This window comes from Vitis riparia, chromosome 7 (genome assembly GCF_004353265.1).
Source record: "Vitis riparia cultivar Riparia Gloire de Montpellier isolate 1030 chromosome 7, EGFV_Vit.rip_1.0, whole genome shotgun sequence".
Taxonomy (NCBI): Eukaryota; Viridiplantae; Streptophyta; class Magnoliopsida; order Vitales; family Vitaceae; genus Vitis; species Vitis riparia.
This window is the reverse complement of record NC_048437.1, coordinates 24202721-24228977: the sequence shown is the minus strand read 5'-3', so window position 1 is coordinate 24228977 and position 26257 is coordinate 24202721. Positions and strand designations below refer to the sequence as shown.

At 35.4% G+C, this 26257-nt stretch overlaps 5 protein-coding genes across 5 annotated transcripts; 1 reads left to right on the top strand and 4 right to left on the bottom strand.

Annotated features, from left to right (window-relative positions):
- Positions 1-1013: 1013 nt before the first annotated feature.
- Positions 1014-2819, bottom strand: LOC117918541. The gene has a single exon (XM_034835267.1). It carries the CDS (start codon positions 1769-1771, stop codon positions 1154-1156), a length of 618 nt encoding a protein of 205 aa, XP_034691158.1. The 5' UTR covers positions 1772-2819; the 3' UTR covers positions 1014-1153.
- A 162-nt stretch (positions 2820-2981) lies between these two features.
- LOC117918540 (mitochondrial import inner membrane translocase subunit TIM44-2-like) lies at positions 2982-14576 on the bottom strand. Its single transcript, XM_034835266.1, has 14 exons — positions 14364-14576; positions 14133-14239; positions 12936-13019; positions 12725-12800; positions 9331-9375; positions 8807-9226; positions 8656-8724; positions 6269-6333; positions 6090-6158; positions 5920-5992; positions 5667-5771; positions 4395-4466; positions 4242-4304; positions 2982-3294 (listed from the first exon to the last, which is right to left on the bottom strand). The coding sequence occupies exons 1-14, from the start codon at positions 14439-14441 to the stop codon at positions 3163-3165; spliced, it is 1458 nt and encodes a 485-aa protein (XP_034691157.1). The 5' UTR covers positions 14442-14576; the 3' UTR covers positions 2982-3162.
- A 2753-nt stretch (positions 14577-17329) lies between these two features.
- On the bottom strand, positions 17330-18289 carry LOC117917694. Its single transcript, XM_034834055.1, has 2 exons — positions 18029-18289; positions 17330-17915 (listed from the first exon to the last, which is right to left on the bottom strand). Exons 1-2 carry the CDS (start codon positions 18163-18165, stop codon positions 17591-17593), a joined length of 462 nt encoding a protein of 153 aa, XP_034689946.1. The 5' UTR covers positions 18166-18289; the 3' UTR covers positions 17330-17590.
- Positions 18290-19998: 1709 nt separating this feature from the next.
- LOC117918183 (11S globulin seed storage protein Jug r 4-like) lies at positions 19999-21718 on the top strand. Its single transcript, XM_034834694.1, has 4 exons — positions 19999-20290; positions 20376-20626; positions 20720-21226; positions 21335-21718. The coding sequence occupies exons 1-4, from the start codon at positions 19999-20001 to the stop codon at positions 21716-21718; spliced, it is 1434 nt and encodes a 477-aa protein (XP_034690585.1).
- A 2353-nt stretch (positions 21719-24071) lies between these two features.
- LOC117918182 (prunin 1 Pru du 6.0101-like) lies at positions 24072-25870 on the bottom strand. The gene is made up of 4 exons (XM_034834693.1): positions 25582-25870; positions 25103-25473; positions 24547-25014; positions 24072-24452 (listed from the first exon to the last, which is right to left on the bottom strand). The coding sequence occupies exons 1-4, from the start codon at positions 25868-25870 to the stop codon at positions 24072-24074; spliced, it is 1509 nt and encodes a 502-aa protein (XP_034690584.1).
- Positions 25871-26257: the final 387 nt, after the last annotated feature.

Sequence of the window (26257 nt, the reverse complement as noted above, 5' to 3'; positions counted from 1 at the left end):
TCAACAAATGTATATTACATGTACTTATAAAGTATACATTAAATGTAAGGGGGAAATGTGAAAAATACGATATAGGTTAGAGAGGTAAAATGTAATAAACCCTAAAAAGTTTTGTTTTTTTAATATAAAATATAAAAATGCAACATATTTTTAGTTTTATGTCATTATTCCCACTTAAATCAACTATACTTACCTATTTAATCCTAAATCAATTTTACAACAACCTTGAATTTTTAAATATATATATATATATATATATATATATATATATATATATATATATAAACCATAAGAAAATATGCAGAGTTCTAAATCAGGATAGATGTAACATAATAGTCAACTTAATTTAAATAACCTAATTCACTAACACTTCGTGAATGCTTTTTTTATCCTCTCTTAGAATTAGATATTTTCTATAATCACTCTCCCAAGTACTCGCTTTTCTTGGTTCTGACACCATCCCCTATAGTGTCCGTCTGAGTACACAACAAGGCAATCTAAAGTTTTAATTTCCCTTGTGATTAGAGCCTCGTTTGCTACTACATACTGGTTAAAAGTGTTTATGCTTATAATGTTAAGGGCTTGAAATAGATCATCAAATATGTTTTTTTATTTCAAGAACATCAATCCATTTAATCCAATCCTGCAAGTGTTCTATGTTTGTAATATCCTATATCGGAGGGGGAAAAAAATTTTTTGACACTATATAAATATAAACTCCTCTTAATCATGTAGACACGTTTTAAAGTCGTAAAGATCCTTTTAGACAAAAAACGGACAATATCTACACGGTTGGATGGAGGTCATTATAAATGGTATCAAATCTGATTTTTGACTCCAGTGTGAGGGATTGTTTAGCCCTGTAGGGGGTGTTTGTCTTTTTAATCCCACGATATATTTCACATCGGATATGAGAGAGTTTTTGATACATATAAGTATGAGTTTCTCTTAACCATGTAAACGTATTTTAAAGTCATAAGGACTCCCTTTGGGCTTAAAGCGGACAAAGCGAATAATATCTGAACAGTTGGGTGCAGGTACAAATGAACCCCCCTTTCTTTTTCATTCATATCATCAACTCCTTTACAAACTGAAATACATACCAAAAAGAGTTCGAAGATTAGATCTAAATTCTATCTGGCACTTCAGTGTGCTATACTCCGCGGGCCAAATCCGCCCTGAATCTTGCTATGAACTCCTCTGCCCTTTCATCTATTCCATACATCAGTGGTGATGCCAATCCCACAGATTCCCACATTTCATCTGCTCCGCGTGTCTTTTGATCACTGCTGCACTTCCTCCTTTCCTGGCTTGATCCTGGCAGCATAGCCGGTTGGTTAAGAACCTTCATCCTCTTCGTGCTCGGTGGACACCTTGCAGCAGCACCCTTGCTTCCTCCTGCTGCGACTGCTGGTGTGTGGAGGGGCTCTACCCCCTTGGAGATGGGCTCGTTAAAGAGCTCATCCACATATACAGGTGCAGCCCTCTTCTGCACTACATGGCTTCGACGATACTGAACAGCAAGCGTGTTGGGTGGCTGGATTAACTGTTTTTTATGCTGAAGATGGGGCTGAGACGATACTGAGGGCCGAAGAACTGCAGTGCTGGTCCGGTATTTAGTTCTCTTGAAAGCCTTCCTTTGGCAGGGGGTTTTCTTCTTGATGGATTTAGACTTCTGGAGCTTGTGCAGTTTGCTTTGAAGCTTGGTGGTGAAGCTCCTCCAGGCCTTTCTGGCTGGCAAAAGCCTCTTTCTCAAGTTCAAGCAATACATTGGCGTGCTTGCGATACAGAGGAAGGCTTGCAGTGTTGTGAAGGTGGCATAAAAATGGATGGCTCTTTATAATATGAAAAGCTAGATTCCATCTTCAAAGGAAATATTTTTTTCCCGCAGCGTTCATATCCATCCACCAAATTCGTAGACCAACTTAGATCCTACGCTAAGTCTTTGACGCAAGATAATACTTTACTGAAAGGATAACCATGGATACTATTGCTAATTGATCTAAGAGGACTTCTAACCATTTTTTCTCACTTTTCTTGGGCTTGTCCTGTAATGGTGCGTGTTGAATTGTGGGTGTGTGGTAAAGGGAACCAACTTTGTTCTTTACCTACCATTTTTGCTAATTATTCTTAAAGAACCGTTTCTCATTGGAACAAACAAAGAATAAGGCTAGGCCTTATCTTAGTTTTGCCAGATCCCTCGAAAGTGAGATGACGGGGATGGATGCCTTTTTCATCTCCTTTTATGATATCCAGCTCCCAACTTGCAGTGGTAGGCGTGGGGGAAACGCATCTGCCCTTCACTATTCTCCAACTTGCGTATAGGCTGACAGAACATAGCAACAATGGCCACCACTCCGCACAGAAGGATTAAAAATTATAATTGTATTCCTGGACCCAGAATCCATCTAGAGGCCAGTATTCTTGACACATAGGTAGATAAAATAAATTAGAAAGTGAAAGGCAGAAACATCCTTATTTTCTGAGTGGCTAGATGGTTCCCATTGGATTTTTAGTGGGCTAGGTTGGCTTTATCAAATACAACCCAGGCTGCATGTGGGTAGAATAGGACAGGACCCTTTTGGGAGGGGTAAAAGATGCCAATCCAATATAATAGAGCCAACTAGCCAGGGCATTCATATTTCTAACCCAATTATTTTTCGTGCATTTAATTTATTTAGCTAGTACCGAAACACCAACCATCAACATGAATTGTCACCTTTACTTGTAGCATCCAGAAAAGAGGCCAATTGTCCTTGAAAACCAGGCCTGGCATTCTGTTAGCCCAATCCCTGAAATACAAAACAATGAGCTCCAACACAAGAAAAAAATAAAAAATAAAAATGTTATGCTGGATAATCACATTTTACCAACTGATGAATTTTATGTACAATCCTGAGGCTAAACCATCTATATGATTATTTTCCTTGTTAAATTTTTCAGTGACTGCTGTTCTCTTTGGTAGCACAAGTTCGTCCATATTCAGGCAACAAGTAAATATACCTTTCTCTTGAATTAATGAATTTGCAAGACTCATGTTCCTTATTTTTAACAAAATAATGAGGAAATAGCTCATTAGAATTTCCCCTGGCAGTGAAATAACAAAACCCAGAGAAAATGAATCGGTACAACATCCATTTGCAAGATGGGAATATAAAAGAGCTAGATGAGGGCTTGGACACCAAGCTGTTGCATTTCTCTTAGCCTCCATATTGGGTAGATAGCCCCTTCCCCAAGTTCCTCTGCATCCACTTGTTGCATGGCCCATGCATAGTACACAGTGTGGATTGTATCCTGATTAAACAATAAATATAATCTATCGTTAGCGACCCAATTGTTATTGCCAATGATAGGATTAATAATATAATATCCAAAAGAAATGTAAATACTTTCAGGAATCAGCAATAACTAGCAAGCATACTATCATATTAAGCAAGCTGAGCTAGTTCGCTATAGATTATGGTAGATTGGAGCCCTACAGGAATTCGTTCCTCTTTCTAATGGCTAATAATGGTGTCGGATTGCCATCACCCTTCCAACAAACCATGGACACATAATACCAACTTCAAGTAATCGCATGATAAAATTGAACATTTAGAAAAGAAACCAAAGATTCAAAAAGAGACTACCAAATTCAACCTGTCATTGGTAAAAATTGTATTTACAGAAAGGAAGCAAAGAGTGTTCATATAGTCAAAATAAATGCAAAGTAAATTTTTCTACACTTAGGACTTGTTTGGATCTTGGAAAGTTCAAGAGGTTGTGAGGGAAAGAGAATGGAGCTGAAAAAAATACAAGAAAAAAAAGATGTCAAGGAAAATGAAATTTAGGTCTCAACTCAATTTTTCTCATATAATTCTCCAAATTTATCTCTCATCTTTCATCTTCAATATAAAGAATGGAGGATATTTTATTTTCCTTCTTATTTTCCATGTAAACCATACAAGAGATTTTAAATTCCTTCCTCCTTTTTTTCTTTCACTACTTTCCATGATCCAACAGTGTTAAAAAGGGGAAGAAAAGCAACAAGCAGAAGGGCTGTACCAGGCTTCAATTTTTTGTGCTACTATTCAACAAGAATTGTGAATTAAATACCAAATTGACAGTACATAAGCAACAGATGAAGAATCCATGGATATTACTTATGTCTATGAGTTGCACATGTTGCCTATCAAAAAAAGAAAAAAAATGTTTGTGTTGCACATGTGAAGTATATGATGCATAAAAGAGACAGCATTCACCTTGCCCCCTTCTTTTATGGAGCCATCTGCACTGCGTACACAGTACACCTGCTGTGTTTGGAACTGCAATGATTCCCAAGGAGGACCATTAATATATTGCTTCCACCAGAAAAGTTTGAGATGTTCATAATAAAAGGCCAAAGAAATGCCTACCGCGACAATAATTATGGGACTGGTTCCCATCATTTTGGTTTCTCTTACTTCCACATCAGATATATGTAGAATCTGCACCAAGGAGAAGATCGACAATTATTAACATCATCATTTCATATCTAAACTATTATTTGTGGTGCTATTTGAAAGCCTAGCATCTATAACCTGATTTCTTTCAGTTAATTAAAAGCATAAGGCATCACACAGATTTTTCTACCAACTCTGTAAAACAAACCATTCCCATACACCATTATAGATATAATGCTTTAATTGAATTATTTTTAGCATCAAGTGATGGGTTCTGATAATGACAGGACTTCATTGATCACTTCATGACACTAGAAAAGGGTCACAGGTGAGGAGCTGAACCAAAGAAATGCTGCAAACTTTCAGTGAAAAGTAAGCTGAGGTGAGCACTCAAAAAATCATGCAAGCACCAAGCTTAATCCTGCCACAACAATCACTGTCTAGGCTTTAAACAATAGTCCGAGTGGTTAGGCACACCTAGGAGCTTCCTTTGATAACATAAATTGTTTGAAAATGAGCTTCCAATACATGAATTATTCAAATTCATTTGATAAAAATGCAGTCTGAAGTTGTTCCCTTTTTTTCTTTTAATGTGATGGTGGAGCAGGAGGGAAGGAGTGGCTTTGTCCTCTGTTTTCCCTAGAAGAAACTAAAGTTATGTTTGGTTCCTGGAAACCAGGAAAGGGAAAATGATTTTTTTCAGTTTGGATACCATGGAAAAAGGAGGAGAAAAATGCAAAGGAAAAGAAAGGGAGTAATTTGATGAGATTTTCCTCCCCATTTTCCTTCAAAAGAAATGGGGAAAGTTTGGTTAAAATGTATTCCTCATGAATTTAATTTTCTTTCCCTCAACTTTTATATGAACAACCAAACAAAAAAAATTATAATTTTTCCTTACCCTTTTTTCCTTCTCTTCTTCCTTTTGTACTTTCTTTCCCTCAAACTTTCTAGAAATCGAACATAGTCTAAGAATTCAATTAAGATCAAGGTATGTTTCTCTCTCCTCACAGGTGTATCACTATATCTAGGGACATAGTAACCAACCAATTTCTAGATAGGGCACAAAAGGGGGGGAAACAAACAAACATAACAAAACAAGGTAAAAATCTCAAGGTTTGAGGGCTGGAGTTAAAAATCACTTTCATATTGACTAGTTTACTCACTGATTGTTCTAATACATCTATTATAAGTAAAACATATACATAAAAATAGAAATGCACTCATATCAAAGCTGAAGCTCCTAACCTTGTTATCAAAAATGATACCCATGGTTTGATAGGCACCGTGTTCAGCTTTACATCGCTCAATAACTTCTGGGCTACAATACTTCTTCAAAGTTTCTGCATCTCCCTGCATATAATAAAGCATTTGTTATTTGATGGAGAAAGAAAAAAAATAATTAAAAAAAAACGCCCAGAAGAAGAAATAAAGAAAGAAAAACATTTAAAGCCAAATTTGAAAAATTATTGATGCACTCCAGAATAAGCTCAGCATCTACCTTAATGTAAGCATTAAGGACTGGCCGGATCACCTCCTGAACCTCTGACACAAAGTCTGGTAAGGAAAAAGATCTAAGCAATACAAATTCCATACAATATTAAAAAAGTTAGAAGGTGACTAAAAATATTATAAATTCTAGAACAAAAAACAGAGGACATATCATCATACGGATCTCGACGACGTATTTCTTTAAATGACATTGCAGCAGCTGTTTCTCCAAAGACACTTTCATTGAGACTGTCATAAGACAAATTCCAGCACCCATAAAATAATATTAACAGCTAGTAAGCCTAAATATAAAAATGACATGCAGAAATATAGAAACTAAATAAAGACAGATAGCATACTCCTGAATTTTGTGCACAACAGGGTTATCACTGGTCTCCCATCTTTCACGCACATCTTCTGCCAACTACAATGCCAACCCAAACAATAATTGAAACTTAATTTTAACAAGGAAACACATGTGTAATCAATCAACAAATTGCTAATCACACAATTATCTGTTACCAATAAAAAAGATATAAAACATTCAATAATAATAAAAAAATTAAATTTAGAAAAAACTTAGCTCAAATTTGATGTCATATGAATAAATTCCTCCCAAAGAAAAGGATATCTAATATGAAATGGTGCCCTTAAAAATGGGAATTATTTTTGAAAATTATGAAAACCCACATCACATGAAGACATTTGGAATTTAGAAAACATCAACATAAAAATAAAAAATTAAATTAAATTAAATTAAAATTTTTTAAAATAAAAAAAAATAAATAAAACTCAAGAATAGTAAATGATACCTCAGGGGTTTGCCACTTCTATCTTTTTTGTTTTAAAAAATCAACTTATTTATAGATTAATGACAATTTCCAAATAAACTGTAAAAAGAAGCATGAACAAAAAATTGCTATAATGGAGAAATAAGGGAATTATTAACACATTAACTGCTGAGACCATAACAGTAATCAAGACTGCATTTCAGATTTTTTTTATGAGCGAGATCAGAAAGCATATATACATAAAAACAAGAGAAGCCAAAACAGCATCCCAAAGTGTACATGAGGTATACTCCGGCCACCCAAAGGCTCGCCCAAGAGGGAGAGGGAGAGAAACAAAAAACATCACCTGCCCTCACTTAGACTGCATTTCGGAATTTACAACTTTCCAGTTGCAGAAGTTATAAGAAAGTCATATACTAGTGAAGAGGATTTCAGAATATCACCGTGTATAGATTTATTTCTCTGAAGAGATTTAAAATTGCATTCAAAATTTTTTCTTTTTTCCTTTTTAGCTGCCTTTATCGGTTAAATAGGGAATAAGAAATTCATATATAAACAATCGAAAAACAATCAATAAATAAATAAATATGAACACAATTTAACAGCATTCTTGCGATTTGAAGATGCATTACAACATGATCTTTTTTGTTTTTTGTTTTTTTCCTTTTGTTTTGATAGACAAGCATGATCTAGTAATGATCTGCATCTAGAGTGTTATCTAACTATTTCTATTGAAAGCATATATCAAAACTCACACTTAATACCAAATGCCATGTTCCAAATGATTTTGGATTCACCAGATTGACATAATAAATATTTTATGAATGTGGATTAACCATAGGTCAGCCTCTTATCCTATTTGATTCAACCACTAATCTTGTTTTGAGTTGTTGAATATAATGTATTTATAGTGTATAACCTTTCCTTGTTAATATAGGACACATATATGGTAGGACACATGTATGGTAGTTAGGACTCTTAGCCTTGTATATATATATATTACTCAATTGTAAGTAGATCATTACATTAATGAGAATTAAGGTCTTTCTTCTCTCTCTCTCTCAACATGAGTCAAACCAAATTGCACCTCTTAGGTGGATTTAATAAAGAGAGGGAAAAAAAGAAAAAAAAATCATTTAATAAAAGACTCTCCTTTTGGCCCAAAGTTTACTTTGAACTTAGGAAAAAGAGAGACAAAGCTTGCTTTGCAGATAGAAAAGACCATTGAAAGGGACGAGAAGAAAAGAAAAGATGACAATGAGCATAAGGCAATGGAGAAACTGCAGTGAGGTTTAACAGATCCTAAAGCCCTACTCAGCTGCCATGCTTGTGTTTGCATTTTTTTTTTTTTTTTGGTGGTGCTTCATATACTCCCTGTGTACATGGGTGGCACCCTCACTTTTTTGTTAGGCACTCTTCAATATATCTATATTTCTATATCAAAAGAAGAAAGCTAAAACTAAAAATAAAACTATGATAACCTCATGTGTCCAATAGCACCTGCACAGAGAGAGAGAGAGAGAGCACCTAGGAATTCCCTTCAAGCTGTAAATGGCTCCTCTTCCTCCTTTTATAGGTTCTAATTGACCAATCTCACTGGCTCCCTATTTTAATTCAATTCACTTATTTTCTAAGACAATCCCTGTTTCTACATTTGTTTTTACTGATCTGCTTCATTTACCAACACAACCTGTAAGGTCACATCGATTTTACACTTCAAAGGGGCATTGTCACCTTGAGTGATTTGTAAGGAATTTGGGCAATTCAAGGGATATAAAAAAAATACCAAGAGACAAATAACTAAGGAAAACTGTGTCTCAGTGCGTTAATTTGTGGGTCTGCCATGTCGAACACTTCTTGTACTAATGTCCAAAAACCATAACCATCTGATAGAACTCAAAAAGGAAAACCAATGATAAATTTATGTGAAGTGAAGTGAAGTGAACAGTTTGTACCTCCTGACCCTTGGTCACAACAGGTTCACTGAATCCACTGATACGCTTGAATACAGGATGACCTTGCATCTAAAAAAAACCCAGTCAAGGGAGAGAAAAGAACTAAGATTTTTACAGTTTTCCATGCAAGTTGGAGCCAAGGATAACTTGCCTTATCTTTGAGTGCCTCCCATTTTTTACTCCATCGAGATTGCTTTGAGGGTACAATAACGATGTCTGTTTTTGTACTTCTTTCACCTGGTGATGCAGAAGAAGCTGCACGTTGCATTTGCTTTCTCTTACTTGGATTACTGCTCAACTCATCCTTTACAATGTCATACCCCTTCTTGGCTAAATCAAGAACTTTTGCTTCCTTCAATTTCTCAAAGGCTAGAGAAACTTTAGGAGATACAGTGGAGACACTTGACTTAAATTTTCCAAATAATGTTTCTGCAGTATCACTAGGCCCAGACTTATGGTGTTTTTCTTCACCAGGTGAACTACTTCCATTTTTAACATCAGCTTCAGATTTAGCTGAAGTACCAGCAGATTCTGAAAATTCTTGCTTCCCCTTCCCAAAAGTCTCTTTGACCTAAGTAGTAAAACCCAACATAAAATAAGTACCATGCTATTATTAATTAAGAAAATACAACAGTAGAAAACCGATAAGCTGACAATATAAATAATAGTGCTCACATCCTCTGTGGCCGCTGAAATCTTCTCCTTCACATTGGCAGAAACCTGCATATCACATAATGGCCAAATAAATTAAAATAATTAACATGGTTGGACTAGAGCAGTTTCTTTTATTAGTAAGCATGGAAAAGGTATGTACAGTTACTAAGATGTGTTCTAATAAGGAAAAGCAAGAATGATATATAAGTTGGAGATTAATGAAGAATAGTGTAGAATGAAGGCCTTGAGAAAAAGTCACATCTGTGAAAAGGTCAACCATTTGCTTGGATAAGACCTTCTCAGTTCTTAATAAAGCTTTGTTTCACAAATGGTGTTGGAGATTTTCTTTAGAAAGGGAGCCTCTATGGAGGGGGCACATCATTGGGGAGTTTAGAGAAGAAGTGGGTGGTGGTTGTTCTTGTGGAGGAATGGAGGGGTTTGGTGTCAGGTTGTAGAAGGCTAAAAGGAGAGGATGCAAAGATCTTAAGAATGAAACGAGTTTGGTTGTGGGGGATGGCAGGAAAGTTAAGGCTTCACAGGAAATTTGATGTGGGTATATGCCTCTAAGAACCTCTCTCCCCTCTTTGTTTTCCATTGTTGATTCTAAAGATGATTGGGTTGTAGATGTGGAAGGACTCAAGTAGGATAGGGTAGCCACTGGATCTATTCTTGGGAGTACCCTCCAAAAAAAAAAGGGAAAGTGTGTTCCTCTCTATAAGAAGGGTGTGTTCTGAGGTGTGAAGTACGAGAGAAGGGACGTCATAATTGGGTTAAATAAGCACCTTTCTTTTTCTTTTTTTTTAATATTTTATAGTTCCATGATTGGGAGTAGTAAAGGGTCACGGTTTTTCTTAATAAGCTTCAGGAGAGAGTAGTTTTGAGAATGGTGAGTATAGGCTGGTTTGGAAAGATTCTAAAGAAGGAAGTTTTTGCTTCAAAGCTGTTTACTCGAGGGAGACAGGATTTTCCCTGTGAAGCAAGTATGAAACTCCAGGATCCCACAAAAGTAGAGCTCTTTGCATTGGGAAGTTGTGTGGGGGAGAATCTTGACTTTACATCAGTTAAAAAGAAGAGGATGAACTGCGGTGAAAAGTTGCATCTTTGCAAGGTGCAATAAAATTAGTCGACCATCTCAATAGAAGAGGATTGACTTTGGTTCATTTAAAAAAAAGGAGCATGGATTCTGGTGAACAATTGTTTCATGTGTAAATGAGTAAAAGAATCAACTAACCATCTACTCATGCATTGTGGGAAAGCTAGGGGGTTGGAGAATCTTTTATTCTCTCTTTGTGATATTTGTTAGATGCTCCCTCGTTTGGTGAAAAGTTATTATTGGGATGGCATGAGGGTTTTGTGGTGAAGAAGCATAGTAAAGCAGGGACAACAACTCCTTTGTGCCCTTTCTAGACAATTTGAGAGAATGGAAATAGAAGATATTTTGGAGAAGTGGAATGGAAATTTTTTTTTTTTTTTGATAAGTATTTAGAGAAGTGGAATGGATAGAACTATCACTGAAAAATATATTTTCATTGGCCTTATCAACCTCCTCATGCTGATCATTGTACTGTTGCAGATTTTATTGAATATAAATAATAGTTTGATGTCAAGTGCAGGGTTTTTTTTTTTTGGTGGGGGTTTTTGGGGTTGAGGGGGCCTCTTCTCCAACTATCGATGCCCTTTGTAACATCCCATCCCACCCCACCCACAACTCTTTTGTTAGGAGCATTTTATCATTCTTTGCCTATCAGAAGATATATAAAAGAAATAAAAACTAAATTAAAATAAAACAAGAGAGAGAGAGAGAGAGAGAGAGAGAGAGAGGAGAGAGGGGGAAAAAGATGAAGAAGAATCAACTAACCACATTTTCTTACACTCGGAAAAAGCCAAGAACTTTGTGGCAACTGTTGTTCTCTTTGTGTGGAGTAATGTAGGTGTTATCAGTAATGAGGTTTTGTGGGCAGAATTATCAGTAAGCATAGAGGTCTGTCTCATTGTGCTTATTTTAAGACTGAAATTAAAGGAATCATAGATTGTTTGCAAACTGGAGCGTTCAGACCCTGCACTTAAAAATTCATTCCTTCCTACCTTTCCTTTTTCAGTCTAGAAACTTCTTGAATGAGTCCCCTTTGCCCTTTTTAAACTTTATTGAATAGTTGGGCTCTAGTTAAAGCGAGGTGCATTTGTTTTTTCCTTCCTTTTTCTTGATTGTTCGGCTACCATTGTGTACCACATGTGTAATTTGGTTGCACTTTTTGTTAGATGTTTTTAATATAACTTTTGTTTGCCTTTTGAAAAAGAGTATCATCTTCAAAAGCTAAATCAAAAGGTGCCTATCAAACAAACACATGCACACAAGCCTTGCTTACCAGCTACAATGAAACAAGAATGCCAATGTAATTAAATGCAAATGCTCATCCACAAAGTAGGAAGAAGATAGAATGTGTTGGTTAAATTTTACTCCGAGGTTAAAATCCAAAAAACATTGGTCACCCACATACACAGAGACACCCACCCATCTTTCATTGTCCCAAGAACTTTGTTTGGTGCAGTCAGGTCTAGACATACAGCCTGGGCCCAAGTTACTGAAACCCACCAAAATATCATATTTTTATACAATGTACTGAATGTTTAATATCTTTACTTGGTTGTGCATTTTGGACAACAAGAATTAAAGATGAACCAAACTGAACCATATTAGCCCAAGCCCCAATCAGTCAATTTACTGACAACTGAATCAAGGTATGCACGTATAAGGGGAGATATTAAGGCCTCTAGGTGCATGAGATACAAGTAATTAAAATTATTTAATTTGAAAGAATAGAAAAAAAAAATTCATACACAAATGATACTCATGCAAGAAAGTATGCTCTTAATCACATCAAGGATTTAAAAGAAGGGAATGGCTCTGTAGATAGAGTTAAATAGCTAAGAAGGATTCATGTAGCAGACAAAAATATTAGCTATTACCAATTGTTGAGAAACTTGAGTGGAGTTGAATTACAGCTGTGCATAACCATAATAATCACAATGGAAAAGTAAAATATGAAACGCATACAAAGAAGTGAAACCAGTGGCATCAAACCTTTTCAAGCATCAAAGGTAAGCCAGAAAATCCATAAAATAAAACAAATCCATAAACTAAGTTTTAAAGCCCCAGACAAATTAACATGGTAAAAGCAGCAATATTGTAGACATAGAGGAAACAGGGAGTTATTATGCCTTGTTTCAAGATGAAAATACTTATCACAGAAACAAGAGCATCCCGTAGGAACCCAAAAAATGTGTAGCAGAACATCTCAAAGAAAACATAATAACATGCATTATACTTCACAATAATGAGTTGCTATCTGTAAGCATGGGCCAAGATAGTGTCATTAGGATCAGTGCAGCACATGAAGAGAGATTCAAATCAAACCTTCTTTGCTGTAGCTTCAGCCTCCGTCCACACGCCATCCACATGCTTGTACAGCTGCTCTGTTGTCTGCTTCGTTCTGCATTCGCCAGTACCAGCTCAGGGCCTCCATTGAAGTGCCTTCCCAGCCTTGACATACAACAGTATGTCTCAGCCTATCAACTAATAAAGCAAAATTTACGTAAGATACAAAGTTACTGCGTTACAGAATTACCTAACTTTCAGCTCTTCTTTCACCCCTTTGAGCTCCTCTGCTTTCTCCTTCAGCTCCTTGACTGTTTGTTGAAATTCTGAATTTCTGCAACCAAGTGACAGGAAAGGAAAGTAAAGATGACTTATGAAATGATTATCCTTGTATTAAAAACTAAAATCAAACTTGCAAAAATAGAGCAGTCTATTTGGTTGCAAAGAAAACTAACAGGTCATTTGTTACATTTTTTCCCCACAAAACAGTGGGAGAAGAGAAGATTTGTAAACAAGTCAAATTTTACAATTTAGCACAAGGTCTAAAAGTTTTGCAATAACCACAATTTCTTCCTTCACATTGTTGCATAAAAAGACAGAAGAAACACAATGGGAGTTCCCTTCTCTTGCCTTACTTCCCCTTTTTATTTTCTGTTTCACTGCACTTCTAGATAATTAGCCAAATAGAGTGTAAATAAAAAGAAAAGAAATGCAATTCTGAATATTATATTTAATACTGTTGTGTTCTAAAATAATTAACAAAAGTAACAAAGCATAAGAGGGGGAAAAAAGCTATGGAAACCCAATTGAACAAAGCTAAAGGAATGATAGCAGCAATTTACAAAAAGAGAAAAAAAACCAATTACTTCCGCTTTTGTGAAATTGGGGGGCCCAACCATACAAGTTAATCATATTTCAAATTGACATTTAGAGTCAACAAAACATTTCATCTTAATTTAGAATTCATTATAAGACAAAGAGAGAGGGGCTCCTTCTAACAAATTTAGTGCTCAATACAATGCATTTGACAATGTGTTATAGTAATCTTTCAAATTTCATCTTCACTGGAAAGTATGAATGAAAGATTCAACAAAACTCTGCTCAATTATCTTATAAAACTGAAGCACTTCACATCTTAATTCCAACTATATCTTAAATCGGCAGCAGTTGAACTGAAAATTGAGCACTAAAGAATTTCCTTGCAAAGTTTTCAGCTTTATTAAACAATTGTTGATTTGACGATCACCCCAGCTAAGCCAAACCTCAGTTATCAAACAATAAAAAGGTACAATATTCCTATATTTCCTCAGCAACCAAACAGACCTTCATCGAATATTATCTTATAGAAGAATATTGCCACACAATCAACAAATAAAAAACCGAAATAAAATCAAACAAACTACAATATCCAGATACAAAATACATATGCATACATAAACATAAATACCTGTTAACTTCGCCTTTTATTTTATTGGAGAACTCATTGAAGACACTGAATCCACGATAACCAGAACATCCATTTGGAGATATCAATCGTAGCCTTGCACTTGAAGCCTATAAAAAGCATCGCAACCCCCAAAAAAACAGAAAAACAAAAAGAAAACCAGAAAACATCAGAGTCCAATCACTGCACAATGAAAACAATACAAGCATTAAACTTCGGATTTTGGGGGCGAACCTGTTGAGAAGAGAGTAGATGGAGAAGCAGGGGCTGTTTGGAGAGGTATAGATCTCGAACCAGCTTTCTGCTACCCATCAAGGGATGATTTTCTTGAGAAAGGAAGAGGGAGCAGCGTTGTGACTTGTGAGAGAAAACCTAACGTACCTGAAGGGCGTGTTAGGGTATGTTTGGGAACCTGGATAAAATAGGTATAGAAACAGGATTAGAATTTAGAAATAGCTTTTTTCTCAAGAAAAGAAGATACTCGCGAAAGATTTGAAGGAAAACCCAAACACTGCTTTTTGCGAAGGATCAGAAAGCGTAATGACCTATTCCTGGTGGGAATACGCTACATCTGTAGCCAAACAATCGGCTAGGGTTTCCGACTTTTGTATGACCTTTCACATTCATTTTGTTTCACAATTAAAAAAATATACGGGGCATTTTAGTACTTTCATTCAAAAATACTTTAAATAATCCACGTTTAAAAAAATATCACTTTTTTCTCTTTTAAATATTCATGATAAGATTTTTGTTTGTAAATTTTTTTATTTAATAAAAGTGATTATTATGGTGGGATTAAATTTATCTTTTATAAGTGTATTTTACAAATATTGTTATTGAGAAAATAAAGATATTTTACTATTTAAAATTTTTTTAATTTAAATTCTAATTTTTATTTTTATAAAATGTATTTAAATTATATATCTTAAATAAACTTTACTTTTTCTTAAATATTTAGCTAAATTGCATAGACTTCCTTTTAGGTAAAAGTAACAATTTTGGCACGTGTGAAAATTATTAGTTTAACTCATATAAATTTATTAATTTTATATATTTAAAAATCATAAAAATAAAAAATATATTTAAATTATAAATATGATATGGTTTAAAAATTAAATAACTAAAAAAATAATTCCTTAAAAAGATTAAAAATATTTTGTAATAAAAACATTAAATGAAATAATAAATAAAGATAAAATAAAATTTTAAGTTATTTTATAAATTCCTAAACGTATTAAATTAAGATTTTTTTAAAATTAAAATAAAATTTGAAAGTTAAAGTACCAAAATCCCATGAGTGATTTGATTTTCATAACATTAAATATTAAAAACTACATCACATAAGAGATTTGGACCCTTTTGAAAACTGTTTTTAGAATAATTTTTTGCTCCCCATAACAAAAAAACATAGGAAGCTTGTTTAATAATAAAAACCTATTTTCTATTTTATATTCTTAAAAACAAAAAATAAAACATTTTCATAGAATATTTTTTAGTTGTTGTTTTTTGTTATTCTCGCTTCTTCTTTTTTAGGGTTGTTTTAAGAAATGATTATATAAATATTTAAAATAATTAAAAATAAAATACTATATATAAAAATTATTTTTAAAACATATTTAAAAATATTAAAAATATTTTAAATTTTCATATAGACTTTTGTTTTATAAAAATCAAAAAACAATTTTTAAAAACTATTTTTTAGAATTGTTCTCGAAAACAATTACCAAACAAGGCTTTGATCTTCTTACATGTATTTTGTTTTTTGTTTTTTTTTTACTCTCATTTTCTTTTTATTCTGTTGATGTCATCCAATGGTTTTCTTTTCTTATTTTAATCTTTTTTCATGGTAGATTATTTTCAAATAAATTATTTTAAATAAAGATGCAAATATATAAAAAAGAAAAGATATATTCTTATATAAAATAAAAGAAGGAAAAATAATAATATAAACATTATAATAATTAATATATTCTTTTAATACTTTTATCAAAATAAATAATTATCCTTTCTTAGAGTAAATTCTAAATTGTAATCTCATTTTTAATGTTTTAGTTATAATTTAATCTCTACTTTTATATCATTTATATTATTTTTACATTACTTTTATTTGTATTAGGCCGCAACTTAAGCAATATAGTTGGATTGATGACTAACTTAAACTCAACTCAAATTCAATTAAACCGAAGTACTCAACTCAACCTTATTTTTCTAAACTCAAGTTGAACTCAAATTACTTGAGTTAAACTTGGGTTAGTTGAGTTAAATTTGAATTGATTGAGTTAAACTCGAGTTAAGTTAATTGGATTGATTATGTTGCAAGATTAAAAAATCATTTAATTTTTTAAAACTTTATATATATATATATATATATATATATATATATATATATATATATATATATTTATATTGAAATTCAAATAATAAATAATACAAAATTTCAAGATAACAACAAAAAAGTAAAAATAAATTTATATATATTTTTTAAAAAATTAAAAAGTATATAATATAATTATAATTTGATTTAAAAAAAAAAACTAAAAAGAAAATGAATATTATTATAGAGGATAATAAATATTATAAAAATATTAAATCGGTTTGGGTTAGACTTGGGTTGTCTGAACCTTGACCCAAGCCCAACACAAATTGAGTTTGGATTAAAAAAACTTAATCCAAGTTCAACTTCAAATATAGAAAATGTTTGCCTAAACCCATCCAAATGTCGAATTGAGATCAAGTTGGGTTGGGCTAATTGTAGAAATTGCATCCCTATTTTGTGAAAACAAAAAATGTTTTGATAATTAATAATATTTTTTAATTAGTATAACAAATTTCAATTTTAAGATAATTTAGATTTTATGAAAGATTTATTATAGTTGATTGTGTGGAGACGTTAACTAATAAAAAGTGGTTGATGATTTAATTTTTTAAATAAATTAGACTCTTAATTATATTTATGGTAAAAGTAAAGTCAAAATAGTTGAACAAATATTTCTTTCATATTTTTACAATCCAAATGGAGGGGATTATTTCCATTTCAAATTTTTTACATATCAAAACTGAATGAATTGAAATTCTTCCTTTTTTTTTCAAATATTATTAATTGAATTATTTTTCAAATATTTTCATAATATTCAATAGTTTAATCTTACATATAGTTTTGTGCAAAATGTAGAATTACTTGGAAAGAGAAAGCCGCATCAAGTTAGAAAGAGAGCTTCATGGCATAAATAAGAGAAATATGAGTGAAAATGGGGGAGAGAGTTTTTGAGGGAGGCTAAGGTGGGGCAAAAAGGCCTAAAAAGGGAAGCAACCAAAACAGGAGGCTAATTGGGTAATTGAGAAATTAATCCCACACTTCATCTTCCTCCATCCGCACCAAAATCCAACCCAAGTACACCGTCACACACCACAAATACACTGTTAAACACCACAACAGAGCTTCAAACAAAAGGGGTGAAAAGCTAATTACAAGCCTCATTGGCGATGGAGAAGTGTTCTGCCTGAAGAGCTGCAGCCTCCTCAGAGACCAATGCCTGTATGAGCAGAGTCTTCACTTCCCACGCTGAGTAAGGAAACCCTTTTCTCGCATATGAGTTTATCAGCGCCGCACTCGTCTGTTTCAGCAGCCCATGGAACACGTTCTCAACGCTCTCGTCTTGAGCCGTCGCTTCCAACAGAGTCATGTCCGATCTGAACCGTTCAGACGCTCTGGAACCGAAAACCTTCGCCACCGTCGATGTCTGCGGCACCATCCTCGGCCATGCCTCTTTCCTGCTGCCCCAGTACCTGTTCACGCCATTTAGTGTTTATCCACAGTGAATCTCTCCCTGGGTAACGAGAAAAATGGACAAAAAGGAGAAAAATGGAGAGCTCGATGTGGGTTTGGAGAGAGATCTTACTGGGGTGTGCACCTGCCTCTGCTTCTTGTATAGAGAAACCCAGGCCTCCATTGGGTCTGTGCTGCTGTAGCTGTAACTGCAAAGCACGAAAGGAAAAGAATGAGAACGAGTGGACTCAGTGGAGCAGAGCTTTCCATCTTCACTCTTGCACTAAGATTTCATCTTCTCTGCGGTGCTCTGCAGTTTGGGATCTGAGAATTTGAGATCTGTTGAGCTGGGTTTCGTTCAAATACCCACTCTCCGACCACTGACTAATGCCTGTCTTGTTTTATATATATTATTTATCTTGGGTTACAGTGCCATTTTCACTGTACTTTTCAAAATGGAAGTCCTTCTGAGCAAGCAACCGTTATTCTCATTTCAAACAAAGAGAAAAGCATAATACCATTTTCACCTTACCACTCCATGGATAGAGGAAGAATAAATATTTTATTTTTTATTAAAATATAAATATTTCTGTTGGGTATTTTTCTTCTTCTTTATTTTATTTTATTTTTTATCTTAAAAAACCTAATTAATGAAACGGATATGTTCCTCTACTCAATTTCTATAAAGGATAGGGTTGGAAAAATAATTATTGAGAATTATCATTATGTAAACATGGTTTTATCCACTTAGCCTCAATTCTTGTTTTTGTCAATGAATCTAATTTTTTGAAATCACACTTCACACCCACCCTCACTTTCATTTATTACTTGTAGAGGTTGTGGGGAGTAGAATCAGGGATGTTCATAAATGTTATATTTGACTTTCAGAGTTGCATTTCACCATCGCCAGATTCGAAGCACTCCCAAACTGGGCCTAACAGCGGAAAGGTCATCAATATACTTATTCAAAATATTCAGAGTTCATAACTAGGATGTAATAATAATGGGTGTCCTTGTCAATAGTGTGAAATGGATGTTTGGTATTAAGTAATGTTTTGATAATGTTATCGTTAATTAAACTAAAAAAGTTATCAATGGATAGTTTATTGATACGGTAAAATTAAAAATATCATAAATATATATTTTATATATTATTAAAATTAAAAAAAATTAAAAATAATATATGATATTTAAATTTCATATAATAATTTTTATATAATAAATTGCTTTGTTGGTGCGGGTGTCGAGGGTGGTCTGTTGGGTTGGTGTGTGTTTGGGGTTTTGAGGGTGTCATTGAGGGGTGGTCGTCACTGGGGGAGCGACGTCTGACCAGTGGGAGGTCGCTGCAGATGACCATGGACGGCTCTAGGGCAGTCGTGAGAAGGGTTGGGGAAAAAGAGATTTTATACTCATCAAAACAACGGTCATTTTGATGTTGGGGAAAAATAAAATAAAATTAATTGAACCGTTTGGTTCGTTGATTGGACTCTCAATTCAACCGGTTCGATTCCAACTCAATTTCTTTCCGACCCAATTGGCTAGATCATACTGAAATTATGAGGGTAGTTGAATCAATCGGTCTAATCCGATTTTTAAAATTTTAATATTAATAGAAGGCTTAATTCAATTGTTACTGTACAGTGATTGAAGAAAGGGGGAATCTTTAGAAGAGAGTAAATTCATCCATAGGCCTACACAAACTAATGGCTGAGATTTACCCACTTCATCAGTCTTGTCAACTGCCAACAGAGGACCAAGCCACTCCATCATCGATGGTATCCGTTAGGGTTGATGGCCACGATGCTAAGCTCCAAAGTACTGTGTACAAAACCCCCCAAAAGGACCACGTAAACAAACAAAATTTCTATTTGTATCCTTCCGTAAAAGCAAAAGGCCCACCCGCATGCATGCTCTTTTTGAACAGATTAGGTGTAACCAGATAGGGTTTAATAGCCATGCAAATTGAATTGTGTCTCTAGCCTGCTTCTCCAAATATCAGGTACGTGTCAAACCCTAAACCCACTTCCTCCATTATTTATATATCCCTACACTACCCAGTCCATAACGCACTCACTTCTGGGTTGCCTGATCTCTGGTTCCTCCATGGGTAAGAGTCTCTGCCTTTCACTTTGCTTTCTTGTCCTCTTCCATGGCTGTATATGCATTGCTCAGCAACAACAGGAGAGGCAGCAAAACAAATGCAAGATCTCCAGACTCAGTGCTCAGGAACCTTCCAACCGCATCCAATCAGAAGCCGGTGTAACTGAGATCTATGATCATAACAATCAGCAGTTGCAGTGCGCTGGCGTGGCTGTTGTTCGCTATATTATTAAGCCCAGAGGCTTGCTTTTGCCTTCCTACCTCAACGCTCCTCAACTCATGTACTTCATCCAAGGTGAAGCACTTAATTTAATTGCAACGAAGCAAGGTTGAGTTCTTTTGGAAAACTTAATTATCTTGTGATGTAATGTCATGTACAGGTAGAGGGTTGCAGGGAATCATGATCTCTGGCTGTCCTGAAACGTTCCAATCATTCCAAGAATCTCAACAAGGAGGCCACCAATTCAGTGGAGACCAACATCAGAAGATCCGAGAGGTCCAAGAGGGTGATGTTTTTGTAGTGTCCACCGGCGTTGGGCATTTTATCTACAACAACGGTAACAACCGGCTCATTTTAGTTTCTGTCATCGACATTAGCAATGATGCCAACCAGCTTGATTTCCAACCCAGAGTATGTAGAGAAACACTAAATAAACGTAGAATTACCAGAACATATACGTATGATCAGAGTACTAATTGATGGATCGATCTGTATTAATTCTAGAGGTTCTATCTTGCCGGGAGCCCACAAAATGAATTCCAGCAGCAACGCAGTGAGGACGCACAGCAACAAGGACAAGGACAAGAACAAGAACAAGAAGGTAGTCAGGGAGGTCCACAGGAGAGCTCTGGTAGCAACGTATTTATTGGCTTCAATGCAGAGCGTTTGGCAGAGGCATTTAATGTGGATGCCCAGCTAATAAGGAAGCTTCAGGGCCAAAATGACAGTAGGGGCAACATAGTGAGAGTGGAAGGAGGCCTGCAGGCAGTGTTGCCACAAAGGGGACAAGAGGAACAAGGATCAGAACAACAAGAAGATCGCCTACATGCTCACGGGAATGGCTTTGAAGAGACCATATGCAGCTTGAGGCTCAAACAAAACATCGGTGAACCAAGGCGAGCAGACGTCTACACCCCACTAGGTGGACGCATCGGCGGCATCACATCTTTTGATCTTCCAATCCTAAAAGGGATTGTTAAGTTGAGTGCGCGCAGAGCATTTCTTTACAAGGTGTGATATATTTCAATGGCATATACTGCTAAACTGCGGATGAAATTAGAACAATTAGCTATATGCTCTTCAAATGTTCATTCCATAAATTGGTGCTTAAAAATGCAGGGCGCTATGCTGCTACCACACTACGACATGAATGCCCACAGTATAATCTACGCAATAAGGGGCAGTGCCAAGTTCCAAATTGTCCAAAACCAAGGCCGCACTGTGTTCAATGACGTAGTCACGGCAGGTCGGGTGATCGTTGTTCCACAGAACTTCGCCCTTATGATGAAAGCAGGCGATTCTGGTTTTGAATTTGTGGCGATCAAGACCGATGAAAATGGGATGATTAATACTCTGGCAGGCGATCTTTCGCTCATCCGTGCCATGCCAGTGAAAGCCATTGCCAGCGCCTACCAGATATCTGAAGAACAGGCTAAGGAGTTGAAGTTTAACAGGATGGAGGCCAGCATAGCTCCTGGAAGATTTAGGTCAGAAAGTGCTTAATGCGTTAATGGAGTATGCATGCAAGATTGTGATACTGATTAGAGAATAACTGGCAATAATGCATAGCCATTTTGTACTACATGATGTACAAATTGAGTGCTTTCGGCTTAGCACAAACCATTTGATTAGGATCTGTTATCACCCTGATATCGGGTGACCCGAAACCGACTCAAGGTAGAGTGTGCGTTATTTCAATCCATTTATATATATATACATCTCAATAAAAGAATCCAGAATAAGTACTCCAATACAGACCTCCTTGCAACAAATTAATGCATTAATTACATAAATAAATAATAAATAAACAAAAGACTGTATCCTTCAAATTAGAGCATGTTTGGATGGTCCCTCTCGCAACGTTGATTGTATAGGACCATTCTCTACGTCTAAAAATAAATAGGAGAATAGGATGAGCAAAACCACATTGCTTAATAAGATGCTTTGCCCTATGGGAGGTGCAATAAACGTCAATGTACTCAAAATGGAAGAACACAACACGATCATATATTTATTTGTGTGGATTATCTATCTATCTATCTATATATATAATCGAAACCTTAGGAAAAATAGTGAAACAAACAATGGTAGTCACTTCGTCAAATTCATAAAAAATATGTTTTGATGTTTCATAAAGCAACTTGTAAATGTGTATAATTAATCAAAACGATTTTCCCTATTGGATTCATTGTGATTGTTACAATAGGCTGGTTTGCCTTTTATACAGCGGTGCATGTTGACTTCCTAAGTTAATTTTGGTGATGATTGCAACTTTTTAGCCAGATTCCAAATTAGGAATCACAAGTTTTGTCGGTATAGAGATTCCAATGATTAGGTGGAGATTCGCGAAGGTACCTCTTTGTGCATGGTACCTAAGGTAGTCTCTTTTTGAGATATAGGGTTGGAATGGGCTGTTTCCTTCAAAGCATACCCGGTTGGTAGGTACCTATTTTTGATATTGTCAATTAAGATACATAATTTAGTACATTCTAAAATCATTAAACTGTCATAAAAAATAAGGCAAAAAGCATTAAATGAACACCATATTGCATATATTGTATAAATCAAAAGAGGACACATTAAAGGTGATTGAGTCAAAAGAGGATATAAAATGTTGTAGTAGTCTAAGAACATTGAAAAAAATTGTACTATTTTTCCTTTTTTACTAAATTTTTTCTACAAGTTTTTTCCTAACAAGGTTATAACGAGACATTTTCTCTTAATATGATGGTATAAATTTTCATGGGAGTTTGTGAATTACTTGTGTGAGGATGGTTGGTTTACTCATAGAATAATATAATATAATATATTATCCTTTAAGTCATGCTTAGTTGGATAGTATAAGATAAAAAATGAGATATTATATCATATCTCATATTTGATTGATGATGGGATATAATAAATTATCTAATTTTTTATTTTGATTCTATATTCAATCAAATATGAGATAAGATATATAGTATATATATATATATATATATTTATCATTTATACTTGAGATATGCTAATCTCATTTTAAAATATGGGATATGCATATCCCATGTATCATAAATTTATTTTTTTAACAAATTTTTTTATTGTAAATTAAATTTATGGTTAAAAAAGAAAAAAAATTATAAACTAATATTAATATATAATATATAAATTATTTGTATATATTGAATAACATAATATACAAATTTTTTATTTATAAAATTTAGATATTTTAATAATGAATATTGTTAAATATAAGAGAAATTTTAATTTTTAAAATAGAAAATATTGGAATGTAATATAATTTTTATTTTATATGTATTACAAATGAAAAATAAATTAAATAAAATTATTTTTTATTTAACTATGTATATAATTGGAATGAGGTGAAATGGAACAAGGTGATACCCGTAGTTGCCCAAACTCTGAACTATATATTTGGGACAAGATAACACAAGTACTCAGAAAAACTTATCCCATTGCGATCTCTATGCTAGGGCACACTGCAAAATTGGTGCTTTCTACCAAATTCTATGCATACACACGTGGGAATTCTAATGTGAATGAAATTTCATGTAAATTTTATCAAGTCTAATAAAAGGTGCTAATGGGCTGCCATTGCCTGCTAAAACGCCGCGTTTTGCTCTCCCTCCCTCACTGTCTCCACCTACGAATTAGCCAAGAACACTTCCGGTGATGTTGGATAAATTAACATTACTGCAAAGCATTATTGGTGTTATTATTATTATTATTAAAGAGCAAAAACTCAACTCTCATTGTACATCATGGGGTACAAAAAAGCCAAGTAATATGGCCTCTTATTATTTTCCAAACCTATACAACAACCTGATAAAACAAACTTGATGCATTAAGCTGAGGCCCTCTACTCAGACCTAGAACTTCCCGGAGCCCCTATAGTGCTCTCCTGCCTGTTATGCTTCAGCTGCTTAGCCTCGTTATTGGACGCCTGGTAGGCGCTGGCTATGACTTGGTCTGGCATAGCCCGCATCAGCGAAAGATTGCCGGCTAAAGTGTTAATCATGGCATTTTCATCAGTCTTGATCGCCACATACTCAAAGCCTGAATCCCTTGCTTTTATCAACGCAGCGAAGTTCTGTGGAATAACCAACACCTGACCCTGCTGGACTTCCTCATTGGCCACTGTCTGGCCCTGCTGTTGTACTACTTGAATCCTGGCACTGCCTCTTATAGCGTAGAGTACACTATTGGCATTCACGTTGTAGTATGGTAGCACCAATGCGCCCTACACATTTAGGCACCAATATTTAAGATGAATCCTTTCTAATTTTCAGATTTATCACAATTTCATTTTGCATGTCCCTTATTCAGTATCGTACCTGATATAGACGTCCTTTATGAGCACTTAATTTAACAAGCTTTTGGAGAACTGGAAGATCATAGCCGGTGACGCTGCTCCTGTGTCCACCTCTAGGTGTGTAGACATCTGCTCTCCATGGATCACCGATGTTTTGTTTGAGCCTCAAGCTGCATATGGTCTCTTCATAGCCATTTCCGCGTGCATGGAGGTGATCTTGCTGTTGCTCTCCTCGCTCCTGTTGTCCCCTTGGTGGTAACAGTGCCTGTAGGCCTCCCTCCACTCTCACTATGTTGCCCCTCCTGTCATTTTGGCCCTGAAGCTTCCTTATGAGCTGGACATCCACGTTAAATGCCTCAGCCAACTGCTGTGCATCGAAACCACTAAAGATGTTGTTGCCGGAACTCTCTTGCCCTCTGCCCTCACTGTCGCCCCCTTCTTGCTGTTGCTGCTGGAATTCATTTTGTGGGTTGCCGGCAAGATAGAATCTCTACAATGGGCATAATTAAATCCTTCAGTTCGTATTCTGATCATTCATGTGTTTTGATATAGCTTTGTGCTAGTATTACTCTACTTACTCTGGGTTGGAAATCAAGTTGGTTGGCCTCATTGCTGACGTCGAGGACAGAAACTACAACAAGCTGTCTGTTACCATTGTTATAGATAAAATGCCCAAATCCGGTGGGCACTGCAAAAGCATCACCCTCTTCGACCTCTCGGATCTTCTGATGTTGGTCTCCAAGGAATTGCTGGCCTTGTTGTCCTTGCTGGCCTTGTTGTCCTTGTTGTCCTTGCTGTCCTTGCTGGCCTTGTTGTCCTTGCTGGCCTTGTTGTCCCTGTTGTCCTTGCTGCCCTTCCTGTTCTCTTCCTTGTTGCCCTTCCTGAGATTCCTGGAATGATTGGAAGGTTTCAGGACAACCAGTGATCAGGATTCCCTGCAAGCCTCTACCTGTAGATAACACCCCATTTCAAATAATTAACATTTCATCAAAGGAGCACACAAGCTAAGTTTTCCGATATAGCTTAAGATTATTACGTTACTAGTTAAGTGCTTTACCTTGGACGAAGTACAAGAGTTGAGGCGCATTGACGTAGGAAGGCAAAAGCAAGCCGTTGGGTTCAATAGTATAGCGAACAACAGCCACACCCGCGCACTGGAATTGCTCATTGTTATGATCAAAGACCTCGGTCACACCGGCCTCTGACCGGATCCGGTTGGAAGGTTTCTGAGCAGTGAGTCTAGAGATGCTACACTCATTTTGCTGCCTAGACTTTTGCTGCCGAGCCGAGCAGTAATTGAAGAGAATAAGAAAGCAAAGCAAAAGGCAACAAAGACTCTTAGCCATGGTAACACTGCAGATAAGACTACTAAGCTGTTGTGGAGAAGCGGCGACTGGGAATGGCGGGTATAAATAGTAGAGAAAGTGGGTTTAGAGCTTGACACGTAGGTGATAGTTGGAAAAGCAAGCTTGAGACACTTCAATTTGCATGGCTCCTACACCCTTTTTGCTTACACCTAATCCATTCAAATAGAGCATGCAAGTGGGCCTTTTGCTTTTACAGAAGGATACAAAGAGAGATTCGTTTACATATGAGGCCATTTTGGAGGTTTTTGCATGTAGTCAGTCAGTTGATTTGGAGCTTATTATCATCACCATCTACTCTACCAGACAGCATTTATGATGCTGCAGAGATCAGGTGTATGAGGATAAGATTGATGAAGTGTGTATGTT

Bases quoted from the DNA above. Each gene is read 5' to 3' on its own strand.
- LOC117918541 (XM_034835267.1), bottom strand. From the start codon at position 1,771: ATGTATTGCTTGAACTTGAGAAAGAGGCTTTTGCCAGCCAGAAAGGCC.
- LOC117918540 (XM_034835266.1), bottom strand. From the start codon at position 14,441: ATGGGTAGCAGAAAGCTGGTTCGAGATCTATACCTCTCCAAACAGCCC. The intron at 12,801-12,935 runs GTAATTCTGTAA...TGGCGAATGCAG, and splicing joins AAAGAAGAGCTGAAAGTTAG to AACGAAGCAGACAACAGAGC. The intron at 5,993-6,089 runs GTATGATGATAT...TGTATTGCTTAG, and splicing joins GAAATACGTCGTCGAGATCC to ATCTTTTTCCTTACCAGACT.
- LOC117918182 (XM_034834693.1), bottom strand. From the start codon at position 25,870: ATGGCTAAGAGTCTTTGTTGCCTTTTGCTTTGCTTTCTTATTCTCTTC. The intron at 25,474-25,581 runs GTAAAGCACTTA...TGTTATCTACAG, and splicing joins ACTCTTGTACTTCGTCCAAG to GTAGAGGCTTGCAGGGAATC. The intron at 24,453-24,546 runs GTACGATACTGA...CTAAATGTGTAG, and splicing joins ATAAAGGACGTCTATATCAG to GGCGCATTGGTGCTACCATA.
- LOC117918183 (XM_034834694.1), top strand. From the start codon at position 19,999: ATGGGTAAGAGTCTCTGCCTTTCACTTTGCTTTCTTGTCCTCTTCCAT. The intron at 20,627-20,719 runs GTATGTAGAGAA...TATTAATTCTAG, and splicing joins AGCTTGATTTCCAACCCAGA to AGGTTCTATCTTGCCGGGAG. The intron at 21,227-21,334 runs GTGTGATATATT...TTAAAAATGCAG, and splicing joins GCAGAGCATTTCTTTACAAG to GGCGCTATGCTGCTACCACA.
- LOC117917694 (XM_034834055.1), bottom strand. From the start codon at position 18,165: ATGGAAAGCTCTGCTCCACTGAGTCCACTCGTTCTCATTCTTTTCCTT. The intron at 17,916-18,028 runs GTAAGATCTCTC...TGGCGTGAACAG, and splicing joins AGAGGCAGGTGCACACCCCA to GTACTGGGGCAGCAGGAAAG.